We start from the raw sequence: 10,572 nt of genomic DNA on the forward strand, positions 1-10,572 counted from the left end.
CTTGCAGCCGTGTTGCGAACATTGCTGAGATAATATGTGTGAAGTGCTTTGAGTAGTTGTGGGCATGTGTCCTATGAATAGTAGTACGCATCACTGGTAATTCCAAATTTGACAGAATGGAAGGGAAACTTTCAAGGTTTTTTTAAATTGGCTAATTAGGGCCCCTTCCGCACATTCAGAAAAATGCACTTTCAATCCACGTTCAATGCACTTTGAAGCTGGATTTTACTGTGCAGAATAGCAAAATCCACTTTCAAACAGTTGTGAAAATGGATTGAATGTGCATTATTCTGCATGTGCGGAAGGGACTTAAGGCTTCTTTCTCCATCCCCCCACCCCCCACCCTCTTTGGAAGGACATAAGGGTTTCATTGGGTCCTTAAAATGCTTTTCCGTTCCCCCAGCTGTACATGAGGCATAATATTCACTCATAGACGGTGCTAACATTTGCTGGCATGTTGAGAAGGGAAAAAAGGGTCTCTACGCTTTGCCTTATCAAGCTAACAAATGTTCCGCTGCTTCCCTCCCACTCATCACACATTCCTTATTTGTCAATTGCCCGACGTGTTCAAATAAAAGTATTAACGTTGTTTATCTGATGGAGAGACTGAGAAAGAAGCTGGCAAGTAGCCAGGGGCTAATAACTGGGTAAAAAAGCAATTTGATGAAATGGAATTAACACCCTAATTGTCAGACTGCAGAGTGTGCTGGGAGTCCGTAGGAAAGGAGGGGGGGGGGGGGAGACATTTTCTGTATACCCCGGAGAGATCCATTTTAGTAACAAAAGTCTACGGAAGAGAGAAAATCCCCGATGCCATTTGCTGGAGCTTTGTCTGGAGGTGCTGGGTTGTTGGGGTTTTTTTTTAAAAAAAATTCTTCTTTCTCACCTCGAAACCGCAGCCGCCAGAGGTCCAGAGGGCTTCTTAGAGAAGGATCTCTTTTCTTTTGCAACGTCAAGTCCTTGCAAGATATCACAGACTCCAGCAGCATTTGGCACCGCCGTGCAGGTCTTCCCAGAACGACGCAGGAGTAAAGTGGCGCGGCTGGCAGTTCAGCTTCTGTCGAAAGGAGAAAGTCACGTACCCGATCGCCGGGGCTGGAGGGCTTCTCGTCCCAGCCTCGCAGGAAGATCGGAGGGGTTTTTTAAAGGCTTCCTTGCACAAGCGAAATGCTGCTGATGCTTACTGTAAGGGAAAGCTCGACTCCGTAGACGAACTTGGAGTTTCTCTACCTACAAAAGAGAGGGACAAGACAGTCTTTGGTCAGATTTCCAGCTGCGCGCAGAAGGACCACAGGAGACTGTAAGCCAACTCCAGCTAAACAGGAGCAGTGTCCTTACGGCCAGGAAGAGTGCCCCCTGAAAGGAGATCCCACTAAGTGATCTGTTTCTTTTGGTGGACATGGCTTTTTGTTGGAATTAGGGCATCAGTCTTTGGGAAGCCATCCGGGATGGTATTGTGGCTTCTTTGCTAAGCAAGTGAGTTGTAAGACGATAGCCACTCTTTTTGGGGTGGCAGCGGCGGTATAACCCAGCAGTTTGTCTAAGTGGGGATTTGTCAGGTTCTGCATGTTGGGCTGTCCTATTGCTAAACTTACCAACTTCATGACCCTTTGGCTTCCCCATTCAACCGGTCTGCAGGTGGTGTGTTGGAAAACCAAGACGCAGATGAGAGATGACCAGCCCAATGGCTAAGACAATCAACTGATTTCTTCTTCTCTGGTTGAGACTGTGGGTGGCTGCTATCTGCATCTTCCTGAAATGTTGAAAAGAAACAACTTGAGGTACTTTCTGAGACGGAATGTGTTTTGCTTTTTCCCAGGCATACAGGAGTACTGATCCTCATCCTGGAAAAAAAACTGATGTGTGTACACTTATGAGCAGCAAGGAAGACATTTTAAACAGGAAAATGTACCGGGAATTATTAAATTCAACCAATGTGACAGATCCTCACCTAAGCATTCAGACCAACACTCCTTACATAGGGAGCACCCAGAGACCGGTCAGCTCTTCCACTTTTTACATGTCCACAGCCAGGGTATTGAAAGAAGATGAGATCAATAAACCGGATCTGGTGACTTACATTGTTCTGTTCTTCTTTCTGTTCTTGGGTGTGACAGTAATTGTACTTTTTATTAACTGCCAGCTGAAGAATTCTTTTTTTGCCACACTACCTTATGACAGATCACTGCGAGAAGCAAGAAGCCCCTGGAAGACGCAGGCTGTTTAATCCTCAGAGCTAGAAAGAAAATGCCTGGTATAAGCTTTGGCATGATGTATAAGAGTATTATGAACACTCATGCTTGTATAATAATAATGCTGTTCCTCTTTGTGACTGGTTGGATTCAACTATGTATACATAATATGCTCTCTCCTAAATACCACCACAGCATCCTCTGAAGTACTACAAAGACTTACTTGTCAAATAACATTTGAGGCATGGCTACCAATGAAAAGACTTCAAATGGATTTATGTGAAGGAAACATTATCACAAGTCATTGATGTATGTCTAGGCAGGGTAGAGCTGACATAATACATAACTATTGCTCCTTAGAAGTATGGACACAAATTTTGCAAGACAACATTCCACTGCTAACTAATGATGTTTGTGTTGACAAAGGTATGTATTTACTTCTGGTGGCACTACCACCCGTGCTTGTGAAATGACAATTAACAAATACTGTCTTGCCATCTCCCTGCCAAGGAAATTGGCAGGTTTTTACCTCTGGTTTTCATACTGAGTATCCATATGGCAATAAGTCTGAAAGAAATTTACAAAAAGAGAACACTCTGAAAACTCAGGTTTAGTTTGGTATTTGTTGTGTTCATATCAACTGGGATTATTGAAATCTTGTTCTACAGTTTTTAGTTTTTGGGGGGGTTATCATTTAGTTACTGTTATTGTTACTATTAATTGAGTCTGTGGTTCTGCAAGCTGTTGAATTTAGCAGCTTTGTCCCCCAACACATTGAACCATTGAACAAGAAGATACCTCCAACTTATAAAATTCAAAATCTGCCTTTGAACCATTGTTACTCTGTGCTTAAAATCCAAACAAGGAGATCCCATAACTTTTTTTCTTGTTTTATGCAATCACCTTTCAGATAACCAGTAAGGGAAAAAAATTGTACCCACAAGCTTCCAAACCAAAAAGACTATTTAAAAAATCCACTGATTACCATAATTAACCAGAAAATTGTATGTACAGAATATTCAGTAAATAGAAGATGAACAGTTTCTAACACAATGTCTCTAGTGTTGGTACAATTTTTCCCTCATTGATTACTTGATTCTGATAGTGATTACTGTCACCATTCCGATAGCTTATTTTTAAAAAGTTAAATCTGCTGCAACTGTCATTTTTTAAATCTATTCAAGAATTCATGGGTTCAGTTAATCACACTGAAATATTGCCATTGAAATGGGATATGCAGCAATCCATAGGACTGAAAAATAAATGTAAGGAATTAATGGGGGAATAAAATTTTAAAATATTGCTGACAAATGAATGAAAAAAATGCTCTGTTATTATACCTTTAAAGCTCTATGAATTATGCTGTGTTTTTGCATCCATTAACTGACAAGATATACTATGTTTCCAATCCAAATGGCTATAGGCTTTCAAGGCAGCGGAATTATAATCTCACATATTTAAAGGAAACTTGCACTTTGATGACCTACTATCACTAGCTTAGAGCAAAGACCCTTTCCAAAACACAGGCATAGAATTCATCTTCATATTGATGTAAAATAGGTAGCTCCAGTGTAAAAATCAGTGTGCGAGATTTTTTTAAAAAAATGTTCTGATAAGAATGTTGGTGTTTCTTTCTACCTATCCCTAAAAACTGTAGCATGAATGCAAGCAATACTTATTTCAATTCAATCTAAATGATAAACAATCAGTCCAGTACGAAGGACTGTTAAAAGATCCATGTGTATCACAATTTCTATTAATTATGTCCCTTGTTTCAGAATATACGGAGAAATACGGGTAGGTAGATTTTCTCTCAATATGTTGCAATTGAGGGAAGGAATTTTCTGCTGAAGAGCTGAAGTAACAAGTCATGTTTAGTATTGATTCTGCAGTCTTTAAAAAGGAAGGATGTAATCTGATCACAAAGCACCAGTCTGCAAGTATAAAGTTCCTGGATTCTCTCTAGGCATTGCCAGACAAAGAATCTCAGTTTATGGTATTGGAAAGGCCATGACCACCAGAAATGGGGTGCTGTGTGGTTTCCGGGCTGTATGGCCATGTTCTAGCAGCATTCTCTCCTGACGTTTCACCTGCATCTGTGGCTGGCATCTTCAGAGGATCTGATAGTAGGAAAGGAAAGCAAGTGGAGTATATATACTTGTGAGTAAAGGTCAATAGGTGAGGGCATCTGAATAGGAGAAGCCTGGCAAGTGAGTAACAATGGAGATAGCAAGGTCAATAGGTGAGGCATCTGAATAGAAGTAGTCTGGCCTTTGTTCCCTTCTATTCTAGACTACTTCTATTCAGACTACTAAACAAAGTGCTGTGCCCCGAACATAAGATATGGTGCTCAATGAAAGCATATCTGAATGGCAGACTTCCAACTCTAGGTTGCATGCTGAAAAAAGCAAATGAGTGCCAAGGCTCTAACTGAATTCTGTGTACAAGGAAATTCCAGTTGAAATTCTTGGATTGGAAAGACTTACTGAAATCCTTATTGTTTTCATGGGATTAGACTTTTGCAGGAAAGAGATACATTTTCCCTCAAATCATTTTGCATGCATAGTTTGCACACAGTCACACAGCATAAAAATGTCCAAGACTGGTAAATGAAGTGAGAAATTGTTATCAGCAGAGGAAATAAGGTAATCCAGAATCTAAGGAGCAGATAGAATTCCTGCAGAAGGAATTCCTCTGGAGCTTTCTGTAAATTCCCACATGATGATTTCTCTACCATAATGTGGGCCGTTACTTATACCTATGGGACATAAAACCTGTCATGCCGATAGTAACCAAGATATTTAGGCAGAACTTTATCACTTATAACTATGGCTTGTGTAACATTGGCCGTCAGTGTCTAATTTACATGAGAAACATCTCAGTTCACAGTGAATGAACTAGGTTGAAATTTGGTTACGTAAACATTTTCTCTTGATGCTTTCTTACAAACAAAATGTATGTTACAATACAAGTAGCCACCAACCTAGGTATATGAAGAATATGACCATTATAACTGAATTTATGGTGCATATTTTGCTTCTTGTATGGGAAAACAGCTTTTGAAAGTATTTTTGTGTTAAAATTTTGGAGTATGAATGGACATAGTTTAATTGAGATACAGATCATGTTCTGTATCCAATAACCCTTGGTTTTTGAAGTACATCATCCATTAATTCATTTGAATCTGTTTTATAAAGTGTTCATTTTGTATACAAAGCTGAAACTGGATGGAAGATCCAAATACCCACATGATGGGGCTATGTAAAGGCTGGGAGGATGTTTATAAAAACCAGGATCAGCACCTTGATTTGCACAAAAATTCTCCCAAAATATATTTTAAATAAAAATTAATGGATAGAGGGAAACAACCAAGAACTCATGATATTATAGTTGGCTGCCATTTTGAGGGGTGAAAACAAGTCCAGGTAGCTAGAAGTTGCTGTTAGTGGCTAATAGGAGGAAAAAGAGGGAAGGAGGAGGAAGAACTGCCATCTCCCACCATTGCTGTCACATGAGTTGGGTAGATGGGGGTGACAAGGCTACAGGCAGGCAGGCAGGCGGGTAGGCAGAGGATTGGCTTGTGAGCAGCCTGGTAAAAAAAGCCAGTGGCCAGGATGCCAAGGCAGTCAAGAGGATGAAAGATGATGGACAGGTCAGCAGGTGGGTGAGTGAGGTGGTTGGAAAATGACTAATCTGGAAAATGACTAAACCCAAGAGGAGGAGACAGCAGCAGAGGTGGCAAGGACTCAGGAGAAACAAAAAAATAAGTGGAGAAGAAAAAGGGAAGACAAATGCACACAGGATGAGGGAGGGCAGAAAAGGTGAAAGAAGGCATTATTTTCTGTGGGATTCTCTATTTAGACTTGAACTACTTCTGAGTACTACCACAGAAAATGAACAAAGAACAATGCAAAGAAAGCTACCAGAGCAGCTGAAGGAACAAAAGGCCTTTTGACTCCTTAAAGAACATGTATTGTTAATCAGCTTTCATGAATCAGATGTTATTTGGTCAAATACTAAAGGAATATAATAACTTTGTGTATAACTTTGGGATACACATTGATAATGCACGTTTGACCTATGCCTTGGGTCCCTGAGATACTGGACATACCCGCTGAGTAAAAACTCAGCATTGGATGTTCTCAAAGCTTACAGTCTGCCCTAGGAATAAAGTCATGGCAACTGCCTAAATCAGGGGTCGGCAACCTTTAATACCCAAAGAGCCATTTGGACCCGTTTTCCACGGAAAAGAAAACACTTGGAGCCGCAAATACTTTTTGACATCTAAAATGAAGATAACACTGTATATATTCTCATGCAGGGAGAAGTTCCCTTCTTTGGGGCCCATTTTTACCCATCAAAGCAAAAAAAAGGGGGGGGGGTAAAAAGCCTGTTGTTTTGTACATGATTCAAATGACCTCCTTGGCAATGCAGAAGCAAACAATTCCCACCCATCCCCGCATCAAACAGCTCCAGTGAGTGCAACCTTTCAGGGCTGCAAGTAATAACTCCTTTAAAACCTGACATCGACTCTCACCTGGATTCAGCCAGACTGCCATCTGCCAGGAAAGCCCCTGGAACTCATTAGGGCTGCTGGGGGGTCTGCAAGCTGAGACAGGGAAACCGGAAGTGGCTTGGGATAGCAGTCTCGGGCTGTGCCGCTCTAGGAACGGGGACTCTTTCCCATTAACCCTTAGGGTGACTCTCCAAAAGAGGCTGAGAGGACCCAAGCCATGCAGAGCCACAGTACAAGAACAAAAGAGCCGCATGCGGCTCTGAAGCCGCAGGTTGCAGACCCCGGCTTAAATTGTGTTGCTATCCATTGAGTCTCAATAAAAGTACTGACACTGAGTTGTCCTGCAACGTATTATTCCTGGTATAATAGGCATAGCATGTATCTCTGCTTGTGATTCTTCCACCGACAGTGCTGAAGCTGATTTCTTGAAACACACATATAATATATTCCAATTCTATAAATTACATTCTAATATAAGGGGTGGCTGAGATATTTTAGATTCAGTTGTGCTATTTTAGCATTTGTAGCTTTCAGTGCAAATATATGATTGAGTAGATTAAATGACATGGGGGGAAATCACAGAACAATAACTGCAAATCCATAAGATGTGTTAGATTGTCACTTTTTAGTCTTCCAAGGCAGATTTTGCACAATTATGAAACTGCATTTGGAGTTGAAACTCAGCATTAGCATCTGCTTGGCATCTAAAATGCCCCAGGTTGACTATCTGGCATTTCCAACTACAGGATCTTAATACTTGGATAAACTACTCTCTGGGAGAGCTGGTGACAATGTCCTTCAAGGCCTAGGATCCAAGGTCTAGGTCTCCTTTTACCAACTACAGTCCTCATGCTGTTTCATGTCTCAAGGCAGCTATACATCAGCCATAGTCTATTTATTTTATATAATCTCTCACACTGTGGGAAAAGCTCAGAGGAGACGATGTGGGCCCCATCTCTACAAATCCTCAGGCAATGCTGCATGTCCATTTTATTTACCAAGGCCATTAATGGTATATAGACTACAGGTACTTTTCAGGGGTGGGGTTATTGGGAGTTTTATTTTGTATAATTGTAAACTGCCTTGAGCTATTAGGAAAGATTGGGTGTGATTATGTTAACAAATGAGTCAATCATAGCAGTCAGTAAAGGGCTAGTCAGACCATTCATAGATTCTGTAAATGATAGCTTCCTTCACCATATATTGTAATAATAACAAGCTGTTGATCATGGGGACCTTTCCACACTACCTTGTGTATCAAGAAAACCCATTTTAAAATGTGCCTTGGAGATTTAAGGATTTCCCACTTTACCCTCCATTACAGAAAGAAGTTCTGTAAACAACTCAGTGATAGTTAAAAATAGAAAAATGTCAATCATATAATTGAGGGGTGTTTCTAGCCATCCAAAGTTTACAAAGCCAGATTTCAGTGACTAACAGCTGGAAAGATGGAACAAGATGAGAAGTTCCGATTTCCTGTGGAGATATATTATGCGGTGGGACATGTTATTTATACAAGAGTGGGTGGCACTATTGAAATATAGGTGGATGTTAGCTCTTCTCGATCACAACACACAGCAGTGACTCTGTTGGATGCTGTTTTGATAAAGGAGCTCTTTTTAATGATCCTTTTAAAAAGTGGATCTATTTTGATACCTAGTTATTTGTGCTTTGAAACCTCAAAGGCATTAGACTGTAATGAAAAAAAAAAGATTGGTGGTTGTATTGCAAACCTCTATTACTTACCAATGATGTGAAAGACAAAAATGGTCATAGATTTCAAAGTGCAAAAACCAAGTCAAAAATAGGTCTTGATCGATGTTAATTCATTAACCATGGGAAAAAATATACATAATATTTAGAAGCTGTATGAAGCACACATAACAACTGCTGTGAAGTGAACTTCTGCATATTGAGTTTCTGAATGGAATAATTCCCATGTTCTGTCCAAGTCCTGTTTCTGAACAGAACTCCTTAAAGTGATGTTTTTCAAACCTTCTGCGTTCAGTGAACCCTTTCTGTTTGTGATCTGCTAATAAATCACTGAGTGTCTACCACAGAAACCATGCATATTGAAAAGAACTCTGCAGAGCATTCAGGGGACAGACAGTTCACATTAAAAGCTGTGCATCATTTAAAAAAATATTGGGCGGGGGTTGGCTTTAAAAGACCCAGCAATTTTTGAAAAAGTAAAAAAAACAGTCAGAACCCACATGAACTGAAACTGTTCCCTAGAACATATTGGACATTCCTCTCATGACTGCACATTGCGGAGAATAGAAAGAATGAACATGTTTGGTACTCTATTAATCATTTTCTTGTTCATGAATACCTGCCAAGTTTCTAAGTTCACTAGAATGCTGTTTGTAAACTACTGCCACAAATAGGGCTGACACTTCCTGCCAATCAGAGCTTCTTTTTGTGGTGTTGTTATGTATATGCAACCTTAAATCTATGAAAAAACTAAATAGTGTATTCCTTGAAAACAACAGGGTACTCAAAGGTACTTGAAACCTGATCTATGGATCTGTGGATCACTACATTTATTTACTTATTTTTAGGCTTTTGGGGCTTTTCTCTGGTGTCTGAAGTCCCAAAACTGGGGAATGCTCCTCTCTGCCAGGAGTTTAAGAAAATGGGACTGCCTCTAGATGAGGGTGCAAGAAGCAAGAATCAGCTCTATCTAGTATGAAGAACGAACATTCACAGTAAGCACCACAGTTACCTTTAAGTATCAGCCCACAAATTGCACATCCATGCAAGATGAGGGAGGCTTAGCCCTTTCTGTTTCATTTGTTTGATCTCAGTTCCCTACCCCAGAGACTATTTGTCCTGCAGTATACATGTAAATATCATCTTAAAGAGATAGAGAGGAGACAAAGAAGGAAGCATTGAATGAGCATTGTTCTTTGCATTGGAATAATAGTTAAAACTCCACCCCAGACCAAATGATGGCTTCCCACAGAGGCTAGAAATGATGGCAAAAATATTACACATCAGATCCTCAGAAGCCAAGTTCCAGTTTTCTCTGTCTGTGAATATCATAGCCATTTTAATTTCACTCACATTAAAATTGCTGCACTTGAAGCTTATCTGAAGTGATAGTCCCACTTCTCAGCTTCCTTCACAGGGTTTCCCCCCCACATAGTTTGTTTCTGAAAGTTTTTGGTAAAGGGAAATATACCAGAATAATTTTGTAAAAAACTGGCAATTGAAAACAATAACTATGCTTGTAAGGACTTATGAATGGAAAGTCATCATTCCTTAGATCAAACATTCTGGTGTAGACAGCCCATGTTTACAGTATTTAAAGTAAGACATTGTTTCTGATTTGGCTTTATATTCAACCTAAGATAAGGCTTGAAGTATACATCAGTAGCAAAATCAGTTTTACTGGAGAAGATTCATGAGCTCCCAATTCCTTGAATTCAAAATGAGAACTGCTAATTGGAAGAGCAAGGGGTGAAACTTATCTCTTCAACTGACAGACGAGGAAACCAACTCTCCAGTGTAGAGTCATCTTCCCTGCTATGCAGATCATTTTTCTGCTATTTCGGAGCCATTTTTCTAAGTTTTAGCTAGGTGTTTTCTATCATTCAGATCATAGCTGTGGTAGAATTATCTAGGACTGTCTGCCTTCCCTAGAAGCGCACAGACAATCTGTCTCTCTGGAAAGGAGAGTATCTTACTGTGTCAGCAAGAGATAGCTAGGAGATCTGCTTATGACCTTTGAAGGTCATTTGTTTGCTAGGCAGCAATAGGACCCTCTGGAGGCCTGTCCTAGGAGAACATACAGTGGCAAGGGTCCAAAAAGACCCCAGAAGGGTTGGCCCCTGTTCTGTCTTCCCAAAACATCTGCAATAC

The 10,572-nt window shown here is 40.3% G+C and overlaps 1 protein-coding gene across 4 annotated transcripts; it reads left to right on the top strand.

The window, feature by feature from the left end:
- Window positions 1-660: 660 nt before the first annotated feature.
- SMIM32 (small integral membrane protein 32) lies at window positions 661-3,638 on the top strand. 4 transcript variants are annotated; one of them, XM_048491725.1, is made up of 3 exons: window positions 661-1,476; window positions 1,639-1,728; window positions 1,820-3,638. In XM_048491725.1, the coding sequence occupies exon 3, from the start codon at window positions 1,874-1,876 to the stop codon at window positions 2,225-2,227; it is 354 nt and encodes a 117-aa protein (XP_048347682.1). In that variant the 5' UTR covers window positions 661-1,476; window positions 1,639-1,728; window positions 1,820-1,873; the 3' UTR covers window positions 2,228-3,638. The 4 variants fall into 4 exon arrangements, with proteins under 4 accessions (XP_048347682.1, XP_048347683.1, XP_048347679.1 ...); XM_048491726.1 differs by lacking the exon at window positions 1,639-1,728; XM_048491722.1 differs by having other exon boundaries at window positions 662-1,476; window positions 1,639-3,638.
- The last annotated feature ends 6,934 nt before the right edge of the window (window positions 3,639-10,572 follow it).

This window comes from Sphaerodactylus townsendi, linkage group LG03, assembly GCF_021028975.2.
Source record: "Sphaerodactylus townsendi isolate TG3544 linkage group LG03, MPM_Stown_v2.3, whole genome shotgun sequence".
In the NCBI taxonomy this organism is placed as follows: domain Eukaryota; kingdom Metazoa; phylum Chordata; class Lepidosauria; order Squamata; family Sphaerodactylidae; genus Sphaerodactylus; species Sphaerodactylus townsendi.